Source organism: Electrona antarctica (assembly GCF_951216825.1).
Source record: "Electrona antarctica genome assembly, chromosome: 6".
Taxonomy (NCBI): Eukaryota; Metazoa; Chordata; class Actinopteri; order Myctophiformes; family Myctophidae; genus Electrona; species Electrona antarctica.
In genome coordinates, this window is record NC_136811.1 from 46124948 (window position 1) to 46152935 (window position 27988).

The following is a 27988-nucleotide window of genomic DNA, read 5'->3' on the forward strand; positions in this document are numbered from 1 at the left end:
TGTGTGTGTGTGTGTGTTGGTATGACTGTAGAGCACAGTGTGTACATAGTGTACACTATGTGTGTGTTGGTATGACTGTACAGCACAGTGTGTACATAGTGTACACTATGTGTGTGTTGGTATGACTGTACAGCACAGTGTGCACATAGTGTACACTATGTGTGTGTTGGTATGACTGTAGAGCACAGTGTGTACATAGTGTACACTATGTGTGTGTTGGTATGACTGTAGAGCACAGTGTGTACATAGTGTACATTATGTGTGTGTTGGTATGACTGTAGAGCAGTGTGTACATAGTGTACACTATGTGTGTGTTGGTATGACTGTAGAGCACAGTGTGTACATAGTGTACATTATGTGTGTTTTGGTATGACTGTAGAGCACAGTGTGTACATACAGTAGTGTACATTATGTGTGTTTTGGTATGACTGTAGAGCACAGTGTGTACATATAGTGTACACTATGTGTGTGTTGGTATGACTGTAGAGCAGTGTGTACATAGTGTACACTATGTGTGTGTGTGTGTGTGTGTGTGTGTGTGTGTGTGTGTGTGTGTGTGTGTGTGTGTGTGTGTGTGTGTGTGTGTGTGTGTGTGTGTGTGTGTGTGTGTGTGTGTGTGTGTGTGTGTTGGTATGACTGTAGAGCACAGTGTGTACATATAGTGTACACTATGTGTGTGTTGGTATGACTGTAGAGCACAGTGTGTACATAGTGTACACTATGTGTGTGTTGGTATGACTGTAGAGCACAGTGTGTACATAGTGTACACTATGTGTGTGTTGGTATGACTGTAGAGCACAGTGTGTACATAGTGTACACTATGTGTGTGTTGGTATGACTGTAGAGCACAGTGTGTACATAGTGTACACTATGTGTGTGTTGGTATGTCTGTAGAGTACAGTGAGTTGTGCTCCATGGTGGCTGGATTGAGACTCTGGTAGGTGGAGTCTAACTCTGGTAGGTGGAGTCTAACTCTGGTAGGTGGAGTCTAGCTCTGGCGTGGAGACTGGAGGGCAGCTGTCATAGGTAAGGACCGTAAGGTGACCATCTGAGGATGTAAACAACAGTATAATTAATATTGTATAGATATAATCAATATAACCTTTATTAGATCTAGATAATTGAATGAAAAATATTGACCTGGGAAAATATCCGTGTTTTCATTCTACGTTTCAACAGCAAAAGAAAACAATTCAAAAAAGCCCCTCCTCTCCTCTGTCTCTTCATTTGCCTGCATTAGTAATAGTATAGTTGTAGTGATAACTACTACTATCAGCACTAGTAGTAACTGTGGTATAAGTGCTCCATCTATCTATCAATAGTAGTAATACTGCATTAACCATAGTTGTTTGAGAGTACACAGACCTGCAGAGAATTCCCGGTGTCTGCTCTGGTGTAGGAACCTGTGGAACACACACATAAAGAGTTAAACTAAGTCACTCTTAGTGAAATAGGGTAGGGGGAGATATTAGGCATTTGAGCCACTATGTGAATGTCAACTCTACCAGTCCAAACACTAACACCAACCTATATGATGACAGTGGTACAGAACAAAATGCATGGACTTAAACAACACACATACTGTACATGTGTAATTGTGTATGACGTTTGTTAACTCACCTCTCCTTGTCTTCCATATGTACATGAGCAGTGCACACACCAAGAACACAGCTACACACAAACTCGCAACCAAAACCGCAACCACAAGGAAGTACTTCTTCCGGGCGTCATAGTACTTCTTCTGATCTTCTGAGACTGACAGGCAGAGAGAGAGAGAGAGAGAGAGAGAGAGAGAGAGAGAGAGAGAGAGACAGACACAGACAGACAGACAGAGACAAAGAGAGAAGATCAGGGTATAGGAAACACTTTAAAAACAATGATTACAGGAATGGAGGAGTAGTTACATGGTAAATGGTGCATTTATATGGCATCTACATCCAATGTTCTTTACAATGATTGTGCATTACATTCACTCATTCACATTTCACAATCACACACACACACACACACATGCATACACCGATGGCGGAGGAAACCATGCTAGGCACCAACCTGCTCATCAGGAGCAATTAAGGGTTCAGCGTCTTTGAGGGACACTTCAGCACTAATTCTGGGAGAGCCAGGGATCGTACTGGGAACCTTCTGGTTCCCAAGCGGCCGCTCTATCCCTGAGCCACTGCCGCCACATATAGTCGTAGTAAGCAATGTGTATGCAAATGTGTCATGCAAAAATGTGCTGCATGGAGGTGATGACACAAAGAAAGAAAGTGATTATATATACATTTTAAGTATTAAAAACAAAATCACTATAGCCCAGAGGAACATATGGTGGTGCATAATGAATTCATGTTTACCTTCATCACAGACAACACCAGCATCTTCATCATGATGACAGTTGTGGGATGCCAACCCTCTATGTGTGCACCGTGCAAGCTCTGATTCACTACCTGTGCAGCCGACATCATCCAACCAGATGGTCCCACTGCCTGGTCCAAAATGTGCTCTGGGTGGTGCTGACAGCGCCTCGCCACATCCTAACTGTCTACACACCACCTTGGCATCATTCATGGCCCAGTCATCATCACACACTGTCCCCCACTGTCCACGGAAGTAGATCTCCACTCTGCCAGAGCAGGTGTTCCCTCCATTTACCAGTCGAATGTCAGTGGTCCTGGTGGCAGTGGTCATGGCAGTGGTCATAGTGGTCAACCACCATGGAAGGGATGTGGTGGTGGTGATGTGTGGTGTTGGAAATGTCATGGAGTTTACTGCAGAAAGTGGACAAACAGCATTCAGACCTTCAACAAAAACAAACTTTGTTATAATATAATACTAAAGGATGGAAGTGAAGACGGCAAATGTCTGATGTGTCTGAGGTACAGGTGTGACTGGGCCTTAACACTGAGGACTTTACTATGCAGCCTACACTGGACTATGAAAGGAAAAATTCCTACCAGTCTGCTGGACTGTCCATCACGTGTCAGTTCCCTGTTTTTTGAGTGGTGCAGCCACTGCCACTCCAATGCCCAGCAATGTGTGTCCCTATGTGTGTCCCTATGTGTACGTGTATTTCTGTGTATGTCTGTCCAAGCACGGAAAGCTGCAACACGGAAACTCTGCCATTTCTCGACAGTTTCGGACGCGAGAAGACTTGCCGGAACTGGGCCGGGCCTCTAAAATATATATATAATAATAATACAAAAATAATAGAGCTGGGACTCGATTAAAATATATAGAATAATAATAATAATAAAATAAAATAAATATATATATTAAAAAGGCCAGGGAAGAGGGCTAGTACAGTACAGTACAGTACAGTACAGTACAGTACAGTACAGTACAGTACAGTACAGTACAGCAACAGCACCACTCAGTTCAGAAGGGTCTGATTTTTAACGCATCTTTAAACATCTCAAATAATTATACTTGTGTGAAGTGATGGGCGCTCTTATCATATGCATCACATGAGCCAATCGAATGATCACAAATGTCATTCCGGCAAATCTCTTTTGGCGTCTTCACTTTTCTGCCCTCACTTTTATCCTCAATATGTACTTTGCTCAGCCAATCAAATCATCGCTATGGGATGATCAGCCAATCATCAGCCAATGTTTCACGTGTTCACACAAAACTTCAACGCTGGGCATAGGAGAGGCTAGTGCCCCTCAAAAAAAAGGTACAATGATGTATTGTATACAATTTCACGTCGGGCCAACCAAAAACTATAACATCTAATTAACTACAGAGACACTCACACACACAACAAGGACAGTGGACTTTTAGACTTCTCCTGAGAGAGAGAGAGAGAGAGAGAGAGAGAGAGAGAGAGAGAGAGAGAGAGAGAGAGGAGGATTGTTCAAGACACATTTTGTATTCATGTTTACCTTCACCACAGATGACACCAGCATCTTCTTTGTGATCACAGTTGTGGGATGCCAACGCTCTGTGTGTGCACCGTGCAAGCTCTGATTCACTGCCTGTACAGCCAACATCATCCAACCAGATCTGCCCACTGCCTGGTCCAAAATGTGCTCTGGATAGAGCTGACAGCGCCTCGCCACATCCTAACTGTCTACACACCACCTTGGCATCATTCATGGCCCAGTCATCATCACACACTGTCCCCCACTGTCCACGGAAGTAGACCTCCACTCTGCCAGAGCAGGTGTTCCCTCCGTTTACCAGTCGAATGTCTCCCTCTGCTGTTGGCTTGGCAGTGGTCATGGTGTCAGTGGGCAAAGCAGTGGGAAGGGATGTGGTCGGAGGTGATGTAGATATCATGGAGTTTTCTGTAGAAAGTGGACAAACAGCATTCAGACCTTCAACAACTTTGTTATAATATTATATTATAGGATGAAAGTGAACACGGGGAATGTCTGATGTGTCTGAGGCACATGTGTGACTGGGACTTAACACTGAGGATTTTACTATGCAGCCTACACTGGACTATGAAAGACAAAAGTCTTCTAACTGTCCATCTGTGCACAACACGTGTCTGTTCCCTGTTTTTAACACGACATAAACATCTAAAAAGAAAGGTTCAATGATGTATACAATTTCACGTCGAGCCACGCCAACATACACTGAACTGGTCACAGGTTAACACTTGGTCAGGACCTCCTTTCCTCACCGGTTTATACCACTTTACTGTACCTGCACAATAGGCTAATTCACAGGCGGCTGGTGGTAGAAGCTTGTAGACATAGTAGTTCCTATGACAGTTCTTCACATGGATGGAAGGTGACGCAAATCTGCAACAGTCGTCACCCCAGTGACCACAGACGCTGCGCTGTACAACTCCCTCTGACACTACTGGATGAGACTGTGTCATCCATAGAGGAGCATGTGTTCCACACATGTTTTTTTGCACACATGTCTCTGGCATCTGGGCACTGCTTTGCCCCAGGAACAGTCGATACCACCCTTGCCAGTTGACAATTTTGTCACAGTGCAGGCTACCATCATTGTAATCTGTTGCTCTCCAGGCATCATTCAGTACTGTGTAGTGATCACAGGGATCTACACAACGAGAGTTGATACAGTCCTGACCTAATGGACAAAGTACGTTGCCACAGGAGAACTGAACACTGGATCTGTTGGCTCCCTCTGGTGTTTGCTTGGCAGTGGTCATGGCAGCGGTCATTGCAGTGGTCATGGGCATAGCAGTGGTCATAGCAGTGGACATAGCTGTGGTCATAGCAGTGTTCTTGTCAGTGGTCATCCATCTTGGAATGGATGACCCCCTGATGATCCTGGTCGGAGGTGTTGTAGATGTCATGGAGTTTACTGCAGAAAGTGGACAAACAGCATTTAGATCTTCAACAAAAATAAACGGAGGCTGCCCTGTGGTGTCTGAGGCACATGTGTGACTGGGCCTTAACACCCTACACTGGACTATCACAGGCAAAAGTCCTCTAAAAGAGAGAGAGAGAGAGAGAGAGAGAGAGAGAGAGAGAGAGAGATGATGGTTCAAGATAGTTTTTGTATTCATTTTACCTTCATCACAGATGACACCAGCATCTTCACTGTGATCACAGTTGTGGGATGCCAACCCTCTATGTGTGCACCGTGCAAGCTCTGATTCACTGCCTGTGCAGCCGACATCATCCAACCAGATGGTCCCTCTGCCTGGTCCAAAATGTGCTCTGAGTGGTTCTGACAGCACCTCGCCACATCCTAACTGTCTACACACCACCTTGGCATCATTCATGTCCCAGTCATCATCACACACTGTCCCCCACTGTCCACGGAAGTAGACCTCCACTCTGCCAGAGCAGGTGTTCCCTCCGTTTACCAGTCGAATGTCTCCCTCTGATGTTGGCTTGGCAGTGTTCTCCACGACACCGAGTTGGACCTCTGACGTTACACGAAAGAAGAAGAAGAAGGCAGTGTTCATGGCAGTGGGCATGGCAGTGGGCATGGCAGTGGTCACGGCAGTAGTCATGGCAGTGGTCATGACAGTGGGCATGGCAGTGGTCATCCATCTTGGAAGGGATGTGGTCGGACTCGGAGGTGTAGGTGTCATGGTGTTTACTGTAGAAAGTGAACATACAGCATTCAGACCTTTAAGAAAAACTAACTTTGTTATAATATTATAGGATAAAAGTGATGAAAGTTGGTCAGGACCTCCTTTCCTCACCGGTCAAAGCACTGAAGCCCTTTAGCATCGCCTTTCAGTGTTCAAGGTATATATAGACCCAATCACCTGATGCATAATGTGGGCCATGCAGACTTAACATTGAAAAAAGAAAACATCAAATACATTGAAAACGAATTTGTCTCTGTTGGGTGGACCGTTTGTCCAAAACTGTTAGTTTTCAATTCAAAAGTCTAAAAAATGTAAGATCTCCAAGATCAAAATGCACCGCTTTTCAAGTTGTGTTGCAAGCCGCGCTTCGAGCTTGCGGATTTGCTCATTTTAAAATACTTTTGTGTGATGCTGTAGATTGTAGAATGATCAAGTAGGACGTTGATTTATGACAAAAACACAAAAAGTTAAAATGTGTAGATGTTGTAGATGATGATAGTTCACTGTAGAAAGTGGAAAACGTTAATTCTACTGAATAAGCTTCATAGTATTATAGATAAATATTTTACAACTCATTTTAGACCACTTTACCTGCACAATAGGCTAAGTGACAGTAGTTTGGTGGTAGAAGCTTGTAGACATAGTAGTTCCTATGACAGTTCTTCACATGGATGGGAGGTGACGCAAATCTGCAACAGTCGTCACCCCAGTGACCACAGACGCTGCGCTGTACAACTCCCTCTGACACTGCTGGATGAGGCTGTGTCATCCATAGAGGAGCACACGTTCCACACCTCTTCATTTCCACACATGTCTCTGGTATCTGGGCACTGCTTTGCCCCAGGAACAGTCGATACCACCCTTGCCAGTTTACATTTTGATCACAACGTTTATTGCTGCTGCTGACACAGCCACTATTATCTGTTGCTCTCCAGGCATCATTCAGTGCTGTGTAGTGATCACAGGGATCTACACAGCCAGAGTTGATACAGTCCTGACCTAATGGACAAAGCACGTTGCCACAGGAGAACTGAACAGAACTTTTAGCTCCCTCTGGTGTTGGTATGGCAGTGATCATGTTCATGGCAGTGGGTATGGCAGTGCTCATGTTCATGGCAGGGGGTATGGAAGTGATCATGGCAGTGGGTATGGAAGTGGGTATGTTCATGGCAGTGGGTATGGCAGTGGTCATGGGCATAGCAGTGGTCATGTTCATGGAAGTGTTAGTGTTCATGGCAGTGTTCTTGGCAGTGGTCATCCATCTTGGAAGGGATGTGGTCGGAGGTGTTGTAGATGTCATGGAGTTTACTGCAGAAAGTGGACAAACAGCATTCAGATCTTCAACAAAAACAAACGGAGGCTGCCCTGTGGTGTCTGAGGCACAGGTGTGACTGGGCCTTAACACCCTACACTGGACTATCACAGGCAAAAGTCCTCTAAAAGAGAGAGAGAGAGAGAGAGAGAGAGAGAGAGAGAGAGAGAGAGAGAGAGAGAGAGAGAGAGAGAGACACACACACACACACACACACACACACACACACACACACACACACACACACACACACACACACACACACACACACACACACACACACACACAGACAGACAGACAGACAGACAGACAGACAGACAGACAGACAGACAGACAGACAGACAGACAGACAGACAGACAGACAGACAGAGAAGATCAGGGTATAGGAAACACTTTAAAAACAATGATTACAGGAATGGAGGAGTAGTTACATGGTAAATGGTGCATTTATATGGCATCTACATCCAATGTTCTTTACAATGATTGTGCATTACATTCACTCATTCACATTTCACAATCACACACACACACACACACACACACACACACACACACACACACACACACACACACACACACACTGATGGCGGAGGAAACCATGCTAGGCACCAACCTGCTCATCAGGAGCAATTAAGGGTTCAGCGTCTTTGAGGGACACTTCGGCACTAATTCTGGGAGAGCCAGGGATCGTACTGGGATCCTTCCGGTTCCCAAGCGGCCGCTCTATCCCTGAGCCACTGCCGCCACATATAGTCGTAGTAAGCAATGTGTAATTGTGTATGCAAATGTGTCATGCAAAGATGTGCTGCATGGAGGTGATGACACAAAGAAAGAAAGTGACTATATACATTTTTAAGTATTAAAAACAAAATCACTATAGCCCAGAGGAACATATGGTGGTGCATAATGAATTCATGTTTACCTTCATCACAGACGACACCAGCATCTTCATCATGATCACAGTCGTGGGATGCCAACGCTCTGTGTGTGCACCGTGCAAGCTCTGATTCACTACCTGTGCAGCCGACATCATCCAACCAGATGGTCCCACTGCCTGGTCCAAAATGTGCTCTGGGTGGTGCTGACAGCGCCTCGCCACATCCTAACTGTCTACACACCACCTTGGCATCATTCATGGCCCAGTCATCATCACACACTGTCCCCCACTGTCCACGGAAGTAGATCTCCACTCTGCCAGAGCAGGTGTTCCCTCCATTTACCAGTCGAATGTCTCCCTCTGCTGAGATTGGAGGTTGCATAGAGTTTAGTGTAAAAAGTGGGTAAACAAATGATGATATACAAATGATGTTGCTATCTAGGCTACTGCCTAGTGCCTACATAATATATCAACAACAACAACAACACAAAAATGGGTTCCCGTCTTGAAAGGTAAAAACCCCAACCCGTCTCTTGATTAATTTGTATCACGATTAATTGCATATTTATTTATTTTAGTAATTTAGCTTACCCGTATAGTTTAGGACAGCGGTTCTCAACATGTAAATTATTTTGGGGCGTCTCCAGGTGATTGGCTTACACATTTTTTCTCACTCTATGGTTATCTGCTATGGTTATGGTAGACGGCTATGGTTATCTGCACATTTCTAAAGTGACAATTTAAGGAGCTTTTTTTATATTTTGTATTTTTATTTTATTCTTTATTCTTTATTCTTTTTAGAAAATAGCTGATTTACGTGGGCATGTATCAGCTATTTTGACAATATTTATCTGCGGAACCGAATCAAACTAAATGTAATACCGGAACTCCTACAATTCCGATCGTGTTCATCAGGGTGGGGGTTCCACTTCCCCGTTCACATATAGCCTATTAATATGTTGGGGTGTTGCGGCCTGAAAAGGTTAGAGAACTACTGGTTTGGAATTGGGACACAGCTGTTGCTGCTGTGTTGTAGATTTCAGAGGTCATTGTGGATGTTACATCACCATGACTAATTGTTCCCCACAACTCATTAGGAATACAGTACAGGTCTACATCACTTCTTCAGCTACAGGCCTACTCTAAAAAGAGAGCTAGACAGCTAGTAGGCATATACTCTGCTCAATTAAAAATGTAATCTATTTTGTAGAGTCCTGTATGTAAAACGCGGGATTGTTCTATGATAAATCATAATCACACTTAATTTGATCAAAATATTGAATTGGTTGATACTGACAGCACTAAATTGGATGAATCCTTTGTCTTTTAGACTTGCCCTCCCTGAAATCATATACTCAAACATATGGGTAAAGTTATGAATGAATGAAAGCAGCATTGTGATATTGCAGTAAAACAAACAAGAACTAGCACTATACAAGAACAACAGCTAGTGTTAACCCGGAGTAGTGGGGTATTTTTTTTTTATAACAACAAATCCAAATTGAAACGGTTTAAATATTTTAAGCCTGCAGTTTATTTTTTTGCATTTGATTTGTGTTAGTTTCTCATTTGTCTAACTTTGTCCATACGCTGACAGAGATCTGAGAGATGTTTGTGTTTGTCACTCATGGTTGAGTGCCAAAATACCTAATCAGTATGTAAAACCAGAAACCTTAAATATAGTTAAAGGCAGGGTATTAAAGTGATATTTGTTTGATTAAAACACAAGTTTTTTTTCGTTAAAAGGTTAAATCACTATATCATGATAGTAATTATTGCTATAGTGTTTATTCTATAACAGGGGTTTCCCTGTCTCTCCAGCTCTTTCAGCTCAATCAGGAGAAATTTACATTTATCAGCTTCATTTTTCTAGTGTTTCAGTAAAATGCTGCTATATCTTGCGCCACCCCTTAAATAAGAGGGGCATTCCACTCATTCTCAACATTTTACTACACATCTTGATGACATCATCAAGATGTGATTCACCATGTTAATGATTTTTTTCAGACCTACAGTTCTAGGAAACACAGAATGGGTGGGACTTTTTTATTATTTCCACACAACAGTTCTAAGGTATATTAATGACAGTAAAATGTTGAAAATGAGTGGAATGCCCCTTTAAACCTTATCCCTAAACTTATTTGCCATTTTTTTACTATTTTAAAAAACATTTTAAAATAGTTCAAATAGCCGATCTACAAGCTCACAATGTCTCGATGTAGATCGGCTAGTTGAGAACTATCTTAAATTATTTTCAAAATAGTAAAAAATGGCAAATAAGTTTAGGGATAAGTGGCGCAAGATGGAGCCCGGAGACTCTTGTTACTGAACAAACACTCTATCTATAGCAATGAGTAGGCCACACAATATAGAGCTTTTTAACACTTATTTTAACCAAAGAAAATCACTTAGTCTATCTTTAACTGAATAAAAAATAAATAAAACCATTTAATGTGAGCAAAGTTAGGCCTACTAAACTATAGATCATTTTAAGCACATGACTAGGTATGACTGCTATTGACATACATTTCCTGCTATAAAAAATACACTTTAGATACATCACATGGCCAACTATATCACTATCACCAACTACATCATTTATCATGAGGTGACTTTGGGTACCTTGAAAAGCGCTATATAAATTAGTAGTAGTAGTAGTAGGCGGCCTAGTAGTAATAGTAGTAGTAGCGTTAGTATTATTCATTCCATAATTACCATATGACCCAGTAGGCTGACCCTGTATTGTCTGTAGGCCTACAAGACAGAAGAAGCAGAGTCTTAAGATGAAAAAGGAATCCATCTTAATCACTGAGGTTTTCTTGCTGACTGCATCATCATCTGCAAGTTTGTTAACACTTATATCTGTTCAGGAAACGGAAAGCTGGTAACTCAGCCCTTAAAAGGCCAGACCACACCAATGCAACTAGTCGAAACACCTTGCAGCAAGGAGTTGGAAGTAGTTACATTATAGTATTAGTTGCTTCTCACAAGTTCAAGCCTATACACAGCAAATGTCCTAGCTGATTAGAACAATCAGATGAGTTAAAATGTCTGATGAGCTGAATGTAAAAGTAAATAATTTTTATATCAGTATATCATTTTAGCTTTTCTGCCTTTATTTGGATAGTAACCTGCACAGTTGCAGCAAAGGTTGTCTGGCTCTGACCTCTCCAGGAGGGGCGAGATCCAACTGATCTCACTGTCTCTCCTGGTATGCGCCTTAACCACTATAGGCCATCAGAGCCCCCAAATAGTAAATCATTTTTGTAGGTATTTGGGTAATTGTTTTACCTTAGAACGATGAGAGGGCATCGCTCCAGTCTCCATGCAGGGAGACTTTTATAGCAAAAGTATGTTGTAAACTTAACATTACATTATATAATAATATAATGCAGTTCATCTTTACTGACTATTTGCATTCCCTGCCATAATAGAACTTAAAACATGATGATCCTTATCTACAGTGGGCCGCGCTGTGGTTGACAGAGAGGCAGAAGTGCTGCACCTATCCTGTAGGGCCTAAGTGTTGCGTCAGTTTACTGATGTGCAAGCAGATTACAGACACAAACTCAAACCTCGAGTGACAGGAAGAGGACCCCTGCAGGTCTAACGTCTGCTTGAGCTTCCGAACCTACAACTCATTTCTGTATCTGTGTATTGTGGAACCCACGTGTAACACGTGTAGCCTACCGGTAATACCTTTGTATAATGGACGTGTGACCACTAACAATATAAAGTATTACATCTGGACTAGTATTAGGTTCGGCTCTGGGAGCATTTAAAAGTAAATGATTATGAGACCAGACAGACATGTAGCATGTAATAAAGAACGGCCGGCTTGTATTATAGAAAATAGTAAATAAAAGGGAATGGTACCAAAAACACACATACAACAGACATTGACAACAGTAAACAACAATAATGAGCTCAGACCATGTGTAACTTGTAGTCACCTCTTGACGTCAGTGATTAGATCACTATGATCTCTTAAATTAAACCCTTTAAATATTTTGGGTGAAGTACCCTTTAATCTAGCTGCAGGTCCTATGGGTTTGAACCTATGGGTTTTAATCTACTTTTATGATCTACTGGTTTTTATCCTTGGGTGCACCCTGGTAAGTATCTTTTTAGTTAGTATATTTTTAACTGTAGATATCTTTTTAATTGTAAATATCCTTTTAACTGTATGGTAAGTATGAATATTAATGAACTATGGATCCATGAACTCTTAATCCCAATACAGAATGAAACTAGAAAAAGTGCCCTTCTGGGCACAGGTCTCCACCAGGAGGATAGGATTGTGTGTGATGTTTGGCAAAATGTTTAGGAGTAATATAAACATGTTTGTGTGTGTGTGTGTGTGTGTGTGTGTGTGTGTGTGTGTGTGTGTGTGTGTGTGTGTGTGTGTGTGTGTGTGTGTGTGTGTGTGTGTGTGTGTGAGACGCGACTTGGCCTGTTGTAGCGCCACCATGAGGCTGATTTGTCAAGTGGCATTTCTTCCTCAGCCTAGTAGTGGGAATAGGCATGCACAGTTTCACCGCAATCGGAAGCTGCGTTGCGGAGTTGTGGCGATTTGTACAAAACGGGTACAAAACGGGCTACTCCTGAAAACTTTAGAAGCCAATCGTAGGCAATCAGGATGGATAATTATGAGAAATCAAACAAATCACATGATCACATGACTATGGAGAGCATGTGTACCGATTTGCGTGAAATTTGGATAAAATCTGAAGGAGTAATATTAGAAAATGTGTTTTACATATGTCGGCCTCCTGGTGGCGCTATAAAGAGCAGATGTGAAAAATTCCAGGCAAAGGTTTTTCCTTGGCCTCTAGGGAGTGTGCATACATGGTTTTACACAGATCGGTGCAGTTATAGGTAAAACACAAATCGGCCAGTTATAGCGCCACCATGAGGCTGAGTTGAAAATATTCAAGTGGCATTTCTTCCTCGACCTAGTGGGAATGTGCGTGCAAAATTTCATGGAAATCACACCATGTGTTCATGATTTGCAGCATTTTGTTTGAAACGGAGCACTCCTGCGAACTTTGGAAGCCAATCTTAGCCAATCAGGATGGAGTCTGAAAAATCTGAAAGACCCGTTTCGTTGAATGGCTCTAGAGAGACTGTGTACCAATTTGCGTAATGTTTGGACAAAATCTGTAGGTGTACTGTCAAAACATTAGTTTTGCACAAAGCGGCCTCCTGGTGGCGCTATAACAGGCCAATGTGAAAACTTTGGGGCAGAGGTTCAGCTCTGGCATTCAGGGAGTGTGTGTGCAGAGTATGGCTGCGATCAAGCCAACGGTACCAGAGATTAGCTGTTCACAGACGGACGGACGGACACACGGACGGACACACGGACGGACACACGGACGGACGGACGGACACACGGACACACGGACGGACGGACGGACGGAGTGCAAAACATACTCTCTCCCCATGCCTTCGGCCTGGTGGAGACAATGATTACTATATTTACCCAGGGTATCTGGGCTAAGCTCAAGAACTTGTTTCCAGCCAGGCCCTGCTCATAGAACACATTTCATCGTAGTGGTTCAATGCCTTGTTCAAGGGCACTTCAGCGGTGGTAATTTTAACGTGTCGGACCGCTGATTCGAACTGGCGACCTTCCGGTATCAAGCCTGCTCCGCTATCCGTTCGGCCACCGCGGCCACTGCCCATACCTTTTATGGGACTTTACATTTTTTCAGTACTACACTTTCCATAAAAGTAATCAAGTATACAAGGAAAGGTGAAGGAATTGGGGCAAGGGTTGGATTTAAGTGTGATATCCAAGTTTCTTAGATATGATCCCTGAAATATAGTGTTCCACCACACCTACATGCTACAGATTTGCTAAGGAGAGCTATATTTCAGGATGTCAGATCTTCAGGTAGTTTAAATTAGCTATTAATCAATTGGGTCTTGCTCACTCCTCACATGACTTTCCACACAGCAGACATCATCTTCAGTGCAAGTACAGCTGTTTTCCTACCAACGCATATGTGTTTGACACATAATGTGTCATATCGGGTGCCACATATCAGGAATTATTTATATCTGTCAGATACAATAACACATTGCCTGGATGCAGGTGGTGCAGGGATAAAGATCCTGTCCACCACCGCAGAGACTAGGGGGAAGAATTCTCCACTTAACACATTTTGGACTCCATTTTCGTCACTGCTAAACCCCTTATCCCTAAACTTCTTTGCCTTTTTTTTATTTTTTTATTACTATTTGTAAAAACATTTTTGAATAGTTCAACTAGCCAATCTACATTGACACATTGTGAAAAAAAGGCAAAGAAGTTTAGGGATAAGGGCTTTAGCGGTGACGAAAATTGAGCCCTTTGTGCCCAAGACGTCCTGGGAATTACCGCTATGCAGTGCCCAGGACGTCTGTGGACGTCTAGGCAAAAAAAAAAAAAAACATTATTTTTTTTTGGTTTTTATAAAAGAAAATGTCAAAAAAAGTGTAAAGAGTGGGCACCCTGGATCACTATTTTGTACTAGTATTTATAGTGTTGTGTGGGCACAGAATGTGTTTTAATCAACCATTACATTAAAATATTTCTAAATTTGTATTCCATTACTTTTCCAGTTGTATTATTTTCCAACGGTATAGACCCTGTAATGTGAATGTGAACTTACCCGCTAAACCAATCCACAAGATTGGTCTTGGAGGTGGTGGGCTAGGTGATGGGTTGGGTGCCGGTGGATCTACAATTTGATTTGACACCCCTGTTTGACGTTTTAGATGAAATGACAAGTTCAACATGGACTACCTGGCACTAGGGCTTGTTTTGTAGTGGAATCTGGCACTAGGGCTTGTTTTGTAGTGGACTGAGGGGTGGTAGTAGTGGTGATCGTCGTGGTATAACGCTCTATAAAAAGGTATAAAGGTTTATTAGGCCAGGAATTCCTGTTCTCTTTGCACAAAAAGGTTTAAGCTGTTTGACTTTATGACATTGCTTGACTAAAAGCCACCAGGAAAAAGCCACAACTACTTGCAGCCAAGGTTTGCCGTTACAGAGATGTGCAATCAGAAGATTACCTGATCTATAAATGTACTGAATTATTAATTTGAGGTCGTTTGATCTCAAAGATGCATCCACACACACATACAAATTCCCAATTCATTAGTCATGTCGAAGGCAATGAATGACTTCACTTTCTTTTAGTTAAAAATATCCTGCAAGGTCCGTGATTCTCTCTCCCTTGCAGCCTTAAGTCCAGTGGGTGTTTACCTGCTGCCCCCATGCATGTACGCACAACAGCAGTTTGGCTGTGTGGCATTGGCAAAAGAGGAGAGAGCAGCTACCATACATGGATAACTAGATGTAAATATTTCAATGACAAAGAAATGAGGTAACTAGCCAGACCTTGCAGGAGATTTTGACAATATAGCATTTTAGATTTAATGGCAATAGAGGGTATGCGCGTGACATCATCGTACCTGGAAGTTATGCGGGAACGCCCACTGAGTGGCAAAAAACTACTTTCTGGCCTTGACAGCCCATTCATCCAAACAGAAAAGTCCTGTCTGATTGCATTAAACAATGTTAAACTCACCAACATTGCATCTGTACGAAAAGCTTGAATTATCCTCTTTCTATCTGCAAAGTTTTTGTTTCATAAAAATCCACCATAGAAACGTTATGAGCTACTTTCTGTCAAGAAATGCCCTGCATTTGATTATTTTTCCAAGTGTCAGAGTTTGGAAGTGCTTGTTTTCTATAACACAACATTTTTCTGCCTCCTGCATTATGTGACATTTAGAAACAGGTGGTGCACAGGACAGTTGAGTGATTTCCAACGAGCGCTTCCAAACTCCAACACTCCATGCTGCTCAATGTTTTGCCACTCAGTCTAGATGAGGGGGGCGTGTCCTGATGGGAAAATCATGCATGTGCATACTCTCTATATGGACTACCTGTTGTCGTTGTAGTTCTAGGAGGGCCGGTGGTAGTTGGAAGCGCTAAAAAAGGCATAAAAGTTATTAGGCCAGGAATTTGTGTCATTCAATTACATCTCTAAAACAGGTACTGTATTATGTGTTGAGTTTGCACACAAAAAATCTGAAGTAGAGTAGAAGGAGAGATAGGGATAGTCCAATGATCAAAGGATCACCTGATGATGCTGGTCACACAGTTGGCATGTGATGAAAAACAACCACCCCCCTCAATTGGAGCATTTAACAACAATTAAGTACACAATAATACTGTCATTAGAAATATATATTTTTTTCATTTCACATTTCCCCATAGATAATTATGAATTTGTTTTCAGAAACCTCTGACTACAGGACTACAGAGCTCACTTAATGTCAATGGGTGGTGCTCATACATACGGACATACATACGGACACACACTCATACATACGGACATACACACTCATACATACGGACATGCACCGCTCAAACATCTATAAAAATGGAAATGAAAGTCCCACATTAAGTCATATTATCCATTACTTAAAGGCAAGCAACACTATGTAATAGCATACAATGTCCCACAAAATGATAACGTTCAATTTGTAAACACCCTTCCACAACTTTATAGACTCAGGGGGGCCCTGCCAGGGGCTTTACTGCATTACCACGTATAGGGAAGACAGTTGAGGCTTATGCCGGCATTCAAGCTCTAGGGTTGCACTGTGGTATAAACTATAAAGTTAGCAACATCACAGAAGACTCTCAATAATATATCAATCGTTTCATGTGGGGACCGTCCACCCCTTACACTGCGCCACACACCATTTGCTGCAGGACTCTGCCTAGTGCCTGCCTGATGCATATTCCCATTTAGACAGTGGGCACATTGGAGTTAAGCAGACTGCACGACCACGTGCCAAAAATACCCAACACCACCACATTGTGCTACAATGTCCTTATCATGAAGATGCAATAGCCTGGCCCTACATTGACAATCTTCAATGGTAAGACGACTGACACGTTACTATAATGACAGTGTCCAACGTGTTTCTAATGGGTAATGAATCTACCATATAAAACTATGCCTTTTCATGGTCAATTTCCAGCCCACACAAGTGAAATCAGGGAGGGTAAACAGGCATGCTGAAACATTGTAAGTTCCTAGTTCCTGCAAAGCCACGCCTATTCAGACAAAAGTCTCAAACAAGAGTCTCACGTGACTCAACTGAGCAGAGACGCAGACAAAGGCAAAGACGTTGGCTGCAATGTCCAAAGTGGCCACTGATACCCTACATTACATAGTGTCGATTTAATATATACTCAATATATACTCAATTGTATGACGTTGTTTCCCGCTCAAAATAGCAGATCTACAAACTCACATTTTGCATTTTGTGACACTGCATGGTGAAGTATAAATCAGGCTTTATTTGGTCAATGCTATTGACCGTATCTGTAGCCCTCGCGCGCACTCAGATCAGCCAACGCAGGGAAGCTGGAAGTACCTTCACTAAAAACACTGGGACAACGCTCAACACGTCCCAAACTCTTCTCCCTTCTGGCTCCAAAACTATGGAATGCACTTCCCATCACAATCAGAACTGCAGCCTCACTCCCAATCTTCCGCAGTAGTCTGAAAACCCACCTCTTCAGACTCCACCATAGCCCGTAGCACTAGCCCCTTAGATAGCACTTTATGCAGACTTAGATAGTATTTTAAATATAGCACTTTATGTAGACTTAGATAGTATTTTAAACAGACTTATAGCATGTTACGTAGACAGCACTAGAATTGCATTTCATGTAGTCATAGCACTTTATAGTACACATGTATAATATATAATATATTATAGTATGTATAGTTTACAATGGTATATATATATATATATATACATATATATATTCATGGCAAAAGGTGGACTTTACAAAATAAAAAAGTGGGGTTTTGAGAGTCTACAAGTTGACCATCTATGTTTGCATTAGTAGAGAAAGTACCATTTTCTTTATGTTACTAAAGTGTAGACATCATAAACCTTGTGAGGAAAAACGTAGTCGTAGTTAGAGAGACCTCGCTAAAGCAATGAACCAGAGCTACATTAGCCATACCTCTGCATGTTGGAAGTGGAGGTGACCACCCACTAATTTCACATGTCACATTGTCTGAGCCGGTCATCTGAAATCCAGCATCGCACCTGAATGTCACATGATGCTTATATTTATAAGGTGGTCGAGGACCCTGATGCCGCCTCAGATGTGGGACACTAGGCGTTTCACATTCGACCACTGAGAACAAAGAAAACTATTTTAAGCTGGGATGAAATGGCTGAGAAATATGGGACATGTTGACAGTAATGGTTATCAAAATTAGAAGGCTTTAAAATATATATAATAATTACATATAATAATTGTTTGAGGAAGGGTTAAAAATATTGAAACAAATGTTTGCGGAATGGATGAAAACAACACTGAAACTTACTTATACATGTTGGAGGTGCCGGACGGAACTGCCCATCAGCTTCACAGTCTCTCTGACTCGATCCATTGCGTGTGTAATCCTTATTGCATTTGTATGCGACAACATCTCCATAAACATAATTCTCAGTCACTGGACTGTATCTGCCGTTTAAAATGTCCTCTGGTTTTTCACATGTCTCCACTGTAGAATAAGAACAATACATCAGAATGTAGACACTCAAACATAATTACTTTATGGTCTTATTTCATTATTTGGATTACCAACCTTCACATCTTCCAAATCTGCCCTCCCAGTTCCCATCAGCTCCACAACTTATTGTGTTTTGACCACCTACCAAAGTGTGTCTGAGGGAAACAGGACAAAGACATTAAACTGCTGTAATGCACAATATAAACTCCTGACTTAATTTAACTCTTGAAATGTATAAATGAACACTGAAAAGTGTACATTCCAGCAGGATTTAGACCATGTGCGTGCAATTCTACTGTGAGGGGACAATATATTTCCATCTACCCCAAGTGTTTAAACTGTCCTACAATGCCCACAAGTGCAGTGCAACTACACAAAGTGTCAAACTGATACCCTAACCACTTAATCTATTGATCTAGATACTTTGTTGCCCTCCCCCCCCCAGGGTTCTATAATTGGCCCCCTCCTTTTCCCCCCCTCTACACCAAAAACACTATCTACAAGCTCACAACACATGAAAATAGTAGATCTACAAGCTCACCATGCATTATGTGTTGTGAGCTTGTATATTTACTATTTTCATGTTTTTCACTGAATGATTACCCTGCATATCCTGAAGAAGGCAGTATTTATGTCCAAAACGTTGGTTTCTTTTCTCTGACCCCTTTTCCACCGGTTGGGAATCAGTTCAGTTCAGAACCAGTTTTTAGTCCTTGAGCCAGACCTCCAAAATTGGAATGTTAATTATGAATTGACTGGGCAAAACCATACCTATATTAAATTGTCAATATAAGTAAATTAATATATGATAAGTTGATAACCCTTCCACAGTAGTATAGCTTTTTCATATTTGTATATTTTCCTACATATTGCATATTTAAATGTACAATTTGAGAAAATGTGTAATAAAATAAATCATTGTCTTTGTGTAAGTAATCAACTGGGGAAGTTTCATGGTGATAACTATTAATTACATTTTGACCTACCGTATTCACCTATCACGTATAGGCCTACTGTAGGTGAAAATTACAAAATGTGTGATGAATATGAAAAAGCTACTCCTGTGGAAGGGTTATCATATATTCATTTACTTATATTGATCCTATAAACAATTTAAGGTGCTGTGCACCTTTTGCTCATAGTGTTTCACTGAATGTTTGCCTGTTATGTTGACATGTTCAGAATAGGCACACTAGGCTATACGGGTTCCTGTGGTTAAAGTGGCCAGGCAATGGGTTATAGGTATATAAATATAAGCAATAATGCATATGGACTAATATCTATGCAGTGATATTAGTCTGGCCATGCCAGGCTAGTTCAAATCTGCTAATGTCCCAATCAAATGAAAATATGGGAATACGAACCAAAAATCGGTATACCCTCTACTGAAAATATAGGACTACAGTTGTGCACAGATGCATACAAATAAAACTAAGTCTATTTTTAAGTAATCAGTCTATTTTTAAAGTAATAGTTACTTTGGCAACCATCTTAACTGCTTGCAAGCTAAAAGAAACAGTAAAAAAAAAAACATCCCCTTTGTTTTTGCAGTTAGGAAGTAGTCGGAACACCAGATAATGTACTTTCTTTTCATTAGCCAAATGGTATCAGATTTACTTGCTAAGCCTTTTGCATGCAAGTCCATGGAGCAAAATGAACTTTAAATATAGCACAGATTGTCAACCATGAACTTCTGAAATGTCATTGATCAAGATTATGAAACAGAAACAAGACAGATGGAAGCATCAAGTCATCACTAACCCAGGATCGCAGATTAACTCAGCCTTGTCACCAAACTGATTACCACCATTAGGATATTCTATTTTTCCATTGTCCGGTTCCGCAATTGAGCTACAGGTTCTCCCTGAAAAAAAATATAAATAACAATAATTATAATAATTTTAGCAGGGGAAAAACCATTAAGAATATTATAGTAAATAATTGCGACCACAGGTCGCATTTACTATGAAATCGTGCATTTCCAGTCAGTCAGTCGGTTGGTTTGTCAGCCCCACTGGCCCAGGCATATTATGGTCATGCCTGGAATGGAATATTAAGCCAATATGGGAATGCCCATATATGGAGATCCCTGATGTCATTAGTATTGGCCAGCAACTCTACATATGACCTCAAACCCTTAGATCTCCATATATGGAGCTGACCTGTTCTGACATTCCATATGTTGATCCTTCCCCATCCATCCTCCCTCTTCGATGTCTCCCTTTTGACTGATACCTGTCCATTTAAACTCTAGACGGGCCTGCTCCAAAGTTATTAGTGCAGCTGCTCCCGGCAGTTCTTAACAGGCCCGAAAATTAGAGTGGATAGAGTGCTCTGCCTACCTGCTTAAAGATGGAGTGCCACATTTTTTGTATTTTTCCAGTTTTTCATGTGTCTATGAGGTGACAGTACTTGGTGTATTAACTTTGTATTTAGGGTTTCTTCCTCGAGGGCGGCTGAACCCTTGACAGTCAAACGGGCCAATGAAATAAACAGTAATATAGTGACATCACACTATCAGCCCCTCCCCTAACCCCTCCCCCTTTATCATAAAAAAATACAGCTGTGGGTGCGGCTTCAGTTCAGGTGGATCACCACCCATCACCACGCACAAGGCAAACCAGGCATGCTTAATGAACTGGTGGGCGTGTCCACATAAAAGCATGATTTTAACAAATACTGTACACTTTTTGGAAAAAGTTCTTCCTCCTTATATTATAATAATACCTGATGATCATGTTTTAGGGTGGAAAGAATCGTGGCACTCCATCTTTAACCCTTTTCCAATAGGTGAGCATGGGTGGGGCATTCCAGCCCATCTAGTGATGTGTGTGGGGCATCACAACACTCAAGACACGCTCCATATATGGCCAGTACATAACTCATTCTATATGATGATCTGACCCCCCATGCCAAAGCGCCAGTGCTTGCCCAGCAGTCTGCAGTCACCTAGGTCCTAGGCGGATGCGTGCACGCTTCTCGCCCTCAGGCGTCTTACTGGTAGAATATATGTATGGGTTGCAACTTGCAAGTGTGATTAGATAAGCTGTGAAGAGTCCACATGTCTGAACTCAGATAAGAGAGGTCATTCAGTTAGATCAGGTGTACCTTGGGATGATTACTGAACTTTTGGTTTTTACTACAAATAGCAGTCAATGTTTAAGAATTAAAAGTGTAAATATTTACTCTCGCATTGCAGTGTCACAATAGCAGGACTCCAGGTTCCAGCGTTGCATGTTTGTTTCCGCTTGCCCCCTATCACTCGATAGCCAATCTCACACTCCCAGGTAGCGTTAGCTCTATCTGGAAATGTCGGTTTGAGGATATCGGCGCTAGTCAAAACTGTGTTTGGAGGTCCATCTTGGGGTCGGGGACAGTCTTGACCTATGAAAAACAGGGATACGTTGTAAGCCTAAATAGGCAATGAGTTAAGTTTCATATCCGACCCGAGATTCAAATCCAGATCTCACACTTGATAGCTCAAAATACTGCTCTCATAGGGCTGCACATTATATCAAAAATAAGGCCAGGACTTAACGTGTTAATTTTAATTAATTACAGAAAAAATATTGCATAAAAAAATTTACGCATTTTAATCACACTAATGTTTTCACCACGGAAGGTTTCTCACTGAACGAGTTTCAGGTGGACCGATAATACCGGTGTACCAACCAACGCAATTAGTTTTTGTCATAAAGAGAGATTTTAACCTGGTTAAATAAAGGATAATGAATTAATTCATGTATTAGCCTAGTAGGCTATAATAGTTTATAGACATTTAAGCCTAACCCTAATCGAAGTATTGACTTTATCCGTTTAGACAGGACAACATGTACTGTATGTATCCTATTTTTAAGTAGCTTAAACAAGAGTACTCACAGGATCCATACCCTGTTAGGGCGTAGGCTATCATTTAGGATCTAAAATGATAGCTACACCCTAAAAAATACAAAATAAAATAAAATAAAGTATTTTACACTGACAAATTTTTCAAACTCCATCCTGATTGGCTAATATTGGCTTCCAAAGTTCGCAAGAGTGCTCAGTTTCAAACAAAATGCTGCAAATCATGAACACATCGTGTGATTTCCGTGAAATTGTGCACGCACATTCCCACTAGGCCGAGGAAGAAATACCACTGGAACATTTTCAACTCAGCCTCATGGTGGCGCTATAACTGGCCGATTAGTGTTTTCACCTCTAACTGCAAGGATCTGTGTAAAACTTTGTATGCACACTCCCTAGAGGCCAAGGAAAAACCTTTTTCCTGGAATTTTTCACATCTGCTCTTTATAGCGTCACCAGGAGGTTGACATATGTAAAACACATTTTCTAATATTACTCCTTCAGATTTTATCCAAATTTCATGCAAATCGGTACACATGCTCTCCATAGTCATGTGATCAAGATGGGTTTGTTTGATTTCTCATAATCCATCCTGATTGGCTACGATTGGCTTCTAAAGTTTTCAGGAGTAGCCCGTTTTGTACCCGTTTTGTACAAATCGCCACAACTCTTCAACGCAGCATCCGATTGCGGTGAAACTGTGCTAGGCTGAGGAAGAACTGCCACTTGACAGTTGTGAAATCGTACCACTGTCTGTGTTATTAGCAAAGCAAACTGTAAATAAAGTACCCAACGAAAAATGTATATTTTTTCCCCCCGCTGTGGCGGGGAGGACAAGTTCAGGTTTTACCCTTGGCAGTTATAAGGACTTGACACAGTGACTCTGGATTACGTTGACTCTAGAGCAGTGGTTTTCAACCCTTTTCATGTCAAGGCCCATTATTTGCCATTTGAGCCACGGACCACTATTTGATGAGATTTAGCCTCTCAGAAACAATAGTTTGAATATTTTTTTATGTTGGATTCTTCTACTACATTATCTAATTGTGTAGATGTATTGTATGTATGTATAACAATAATTTAACTCTTGAGAGCGTAAAATGAAACCAAACCAAATTACTCTCCATTATTACTCCCAAATCCATCCGACAAGCAGATACCATTGCATCTTTTACATTTCTTCTCAAAACTTATTTGTTCAGAAAAGCAATCCCCCCCCTGCCCCGTTAAATGTTTTTTCACTGAACTTTGTCGGTATTATTATCTATTTTTATCTATTACATTGTTGTTTTTTATATTGCATCTTTAAATATGCTTTCTACTGTTGGCCAGCTGACTGTAAGTTGTTGATTTGCTATGTTGCATCTATCTAATTTTGTTCGATTTTCCTGCTTTTATTGATTGTGTTGTACAGCACTTTGTGACTCCGTCCAGAAAAGTGCTATATAAATAAAGTTATTATTATTATTAATATTATTATTATTATTATTATTTAGCTGAGGACCACTGGTTGAAAACGACTGCTCTAGAGGGTGATGTGATGATCTGCTAATGGAACAGTGCTAAAAAGCAAAGCAAAGTTCTTTGTTTACCCAGGGTAAGTGGACTAAGCTCGAGATGCTTGTTTACAGCCACGCCCTGCTCATAGAACATTTCATGGTTGGGGTTCAATGCCTTGCTCAAGGGCACTTCAGCGGTGGTAATTTTAACGTCACCGTCCGGGGATTCGAACTGGCAACCTTCCGGTATCAAGACCTTCTGTCTATAGAAGTGTCTATTTGTACGTCTCTAAATGTTTTGATGATTTGAACATGGTGGACCCTATTGGAAACAAGTGTAATGCTTAATTGGGTCGTCCACTCACAGTTAACAGCCTTTGTATTGAGTTTGTGCTTGAAATGTACTGTAATTCTGCAAACTGTTAATAAATTCTTCAATCAATCAATCAAACCGCTCCGCAAACCGTTCGACCACCGCTGCCTCTAGTGCTCACAACTGGACACTGGAGCTTTTTTCTCCGGCGAGCGACAACTTTGTAGGACGGGGTAATATTAAGCACTAGAAAAAGTGCCCTTCTGGGCACAGGTCTCCACCAGGATAGGATAGGAGTGTGTGTGTGATGCTTGGCCTGTTGTAGCGCCACCATAAAATCTGAAGGAGTAATATTAGAAAATGTGTTTTACATATGTCGGCCTACTGGTGGCGCTATAAAGAGCATATGTGAAAAATTCCAGGCAAAGATTTTTCCTTGGCCTCTAGGGAGTTGGCATTCAAAGTTATCCACAGATCCATGCAGTTAGAGGTAAAAACACTTTTCGGCCAGTTATAGCGCCACCATGAGGCTGAGTTGAAAATGTTCACGTGGCATTTCTTCCTCGGCCTAGTGGGAATGTGCGTGCACAATTTCACGGAAATCACACGATGTGTTGATGATTTGCAGCATTTTGTTTGAAACTGAGCACTCCTGCGAACTTTGGAAGCCAATCTTAGCCAATCAGGATGGAGTCTGAGAAATCTGAAAGACCGGTTTCGTTGAATGGCTCTGATGTTTGGACAAAATCTGTAGGTGTACTGTCCAAAAACTTGTTTTGCACAAAGTGGCCTCCTGGTGGCGCTATAACAGGCCGTTCTGGAAATATTGGGGCAGAGGTTCATCGTTGGCATCCAGGGAGTGTGTGTGCAAAATTTGGCATCGACCGGGTTAACGGTGCGGGAGATTAGCTGTTCACAGACGGACGGACGGACGGACGGACGGACACACGGACACACGGACGGACGGAGTGCAAAACATACTCTCTCCCCATGCCTTCGGCCTGGTGGAGACAATTACAATTACCTTCAATTGTTTATCAGGGTGGGGGTTCCACTTCCCCGTTCACATCAAGGACTGTCTAAGAAGGACGAGACGCGAAGACAACATGGCGTCGTACGGGCGACGCCATGTTGCTCCATGGAAGGAAAGAAACATGCGCAGTTGAGACCAGGAAGTTGGACATGACAAATCATAGATATGGCGCAAATGGCCCAGCAGATGGCGTGATGCCAATGAAAGGATAGATGCTTGTACATATGTCACGTCAAACCAACATTACTGTCTTTGTGATGATCCATGCTGGGACTTACTTATCCATTTGCTGTTAAAACGTTAATATAAAAGGTAAAATGCAATGACGTGACATGATATGTACAAGCATATCTCCTGTCAGTGGCATCACGCCATCTGCTGGGCCATTTGTGCCATATCTATGATTTCTCAACTGCGCATGTTTCTTTCCTTCCATGGAGCAACATGGCGTCGCCCTTAGGGTCTTCGCGTCTCGTCCTTCTTAGACAGTCCTTGGTTCACATATAGCCTATTAATATGTTGGGGTGTTGCGGCCTGAAAAGGTTAGAGAACTACTGGTTTGGAATTGGGACACAGCTGTTGCTGCTGTGTTGTAGATTTCAGAGGTCATTGTAGATGTTACATCACCATGACTAATTGTTCCCCACAACTCATTAGGAATCCAGTGCAGGCCTACATCACTTCTTCAGCTACAGGCCTACTCTAAAAAGAGAGCTAGACAGCTAGTAGGCATATACTCTGCTCAATTAAAAATGTAATCTATTTTGTAGAGTCCTGTATGTAAAACGCGGGATTGTTCTATGATAAATCATAATCACACTTAATTTGATCAAAATATTGAATTGGTTGATACTAAATTGGATGAATCCTTTGTCTTTTAGACTTGCCCTCCCTGAAATCATATACTCAAACATATGGGTAAAGTTATGAATGAATGAAAGCAGCATTGTGATATTACAGTAAAACAAACAAGAACTAGCACTATACAAGAACAACAGCTAGTGTTAACCCGGAGTAGTGGGGTATTTTTTTTTTATAACAACAAATCCAAATTGAAACGGTTTAAATATTTTAAGCCTGCAGTTTATTTTTTTGCATTTGATTTGTGTTAGTTTCTCATTTGTCTAACTTTGTCCATACGCTGACAGAGATCTGTCAGAGATGTTTGTGTTTGTCACTCATGGTTGAGTGCCAAAATACCTAATCAGTATGTAAAACCAGAAACCTTAAATATAGTTAAAGGCAGGGTATTAAAGTGATATTTGTTTGATTAAAACACAAGTTTTTTTTCGTTAAAAGGTTAAATCACTATATCATGATAGTAATTATTGCTATAGTGTTTATTCTATAACAGGGGTTTCCCTGTCTCTCCAGCTCTTTAATAAACAGAAATTACATTTTCAGGATAGGTGACACATCTTCAGCCAATCAGGAGAAATTTACATTTATCAGCTTCATTTTTCTAGTCTTTCAGTAAAATGCTGCTATATCTTGCGCCACCCCTTAAACCTTATCCCTAAACTTATTTGCCATTTTTTTTACTATTTTAAAAAACATTTTAAAATAGTTCAAATAGCCGATCTACAAGCTCACAATGTCTCGATGTAGATCGGCTAGTTGAGAACTATCTTAAATTATTTTCAAAATAGTAAAAAATGGCAAATAAGTTTAGGGATAAGTGGCGCAAGATGGAGCCCGGAGACTCTTGTTACTGAACAAACACTCTATCTATAGCAATGAGTAGGCCACACAATATAGAGCTTTTTTGAATAAAAAATAAATAAAACCATTTAATGTGAGCAAAGTTAGGCCTACTAAACTATAGATCATTTTAAGCACATGACTAGGTATGACTGTTATTGACATACATTTCCTGCTATAAAAAATACACTTTAGATACATCACACGGCCAACTATATCACTATCACCAACTACATCATTTATCATGAGGTGACTTTGGGTACCTTGAAAAGCGCTATATTATTATTAGTAGTAGTAGTAGTAGTAGTAGGCGGCCTAGTAGTAATAGCGTTAGTATTATTCATTCCATAATTACCATATGACCCAGTAGGCTGACCCTGTATTGTCTGTAGGCCTACAAGACAGAAGAAGCAGAGTCTTAAGATGAAAAAGGAATCCATCTTAATCACTGAGGTTTTCTTGCTGACTGCATCATCATCTGCAAGTTTGTTAACACTTATATCTGTTCAGGAAACGAAAAGCTGATAACTCAGCCCTTAAAAGGCCAGACCACACCAATACAACTAGTCGAAACACCTTGCAGCAAAGAGTTGGAAGTAGTTACATTATAGTATTAGTTGCTTCTCACAAGTTCAAGCCTATACACAGCAAATGTCCTAGCTGATTAGAACAATCAGATGAGTTAAAATGTCTGATGAGCTGAATGTAAAAGTAAATATTTTTTATATCAGTATATCATTTTAGCTTTTCTGCCTTTATTTGGATAGTAACCTGC

The 27988-nt window shown here is 41.2% G+C and overlaps 1 protein-coding gene across 4 annotated transcripts; it reads right to left on the bottom strand.

Moving 5' to 3' along the window:
- Nucleotides 1–27666, bottom strand: LOC306925533 (scavenger receptor cysteine-rich domain-containing protein DMBT1-like). Of its 4 annotated transcripts, none has more exons than XM_079504410.1 (17): nucleotides 27569–27666; nucleotides 22008–22205; nucleotides 20583–20685; nucleotides 18897–18976; nucleotides 18633–18812; nucleotides 18263–18439; nucleotides 16156–16200; nucleotides 10933–10971; nucleotides 8263–8580; nucleotides 6620–7336; nucleotides 5497–6033; nucleotides 4654–5286; nucleotides 3885–4289; nucleotides 2355–2768; nucleotides 1621–1749; nucleotides 1366–1403; nucleotides 1–1048 (listed from the first exon to the last, which is right to left on the bottom strand). In XM_079504410.1, exons 1-17 carry the CDS (start codon nucleotides 27651–27653, stop codon nucleotides 989–991), a joined length of 4158 nt encoding a protein of 1385 aa, XP_079360536.1. In that variant the 5' UTR covers nucleotides 27654–27666; the 3' UTR covers nucleotides 1–988. The 4 variants fall into 4 exon arrangements, with proteins under 4 accessions (XP_079360536.1, XP_079360535.1, XP_079360538.1 ...); XM_079504409.1 differs by having other exon boundaries at nucleotides 1621–1755; XM_079504412.1 differs by lacking the exon at nucleotides 16156–16200 and having other exon boundaries at nucleotides 1621–1755; nucleotides 8263–8577.
- Nucleotides 27667–27988: the final 322 nt, after the last annotated feature.

Excerpts from the sequence above, each read along its gene's own strand:
- LOC306925533 (XM_079504409.1), bottom strand. The coding sequence starts at position 27,653 with ATGGATTCCTTTTTCATCTTAAGACTCTGCTTCTTCTGTCTTGTAGGC. Across the intron at positions 16,201-18,262 it reads TCCACTTCCAACATGCAGAG|CGCTTCCAACTACCACCGGC; the intron begins GTATGGCTAATG and ends TGCCTTTTTTAG. Across the intron at positions 5,287-5,496 it reads TGGTGTCATCTGTGATGAAG|TAAACTCCATGACATCTACA; the intron begins GTAAAATGAATA and ends CACTTTCTGCAG.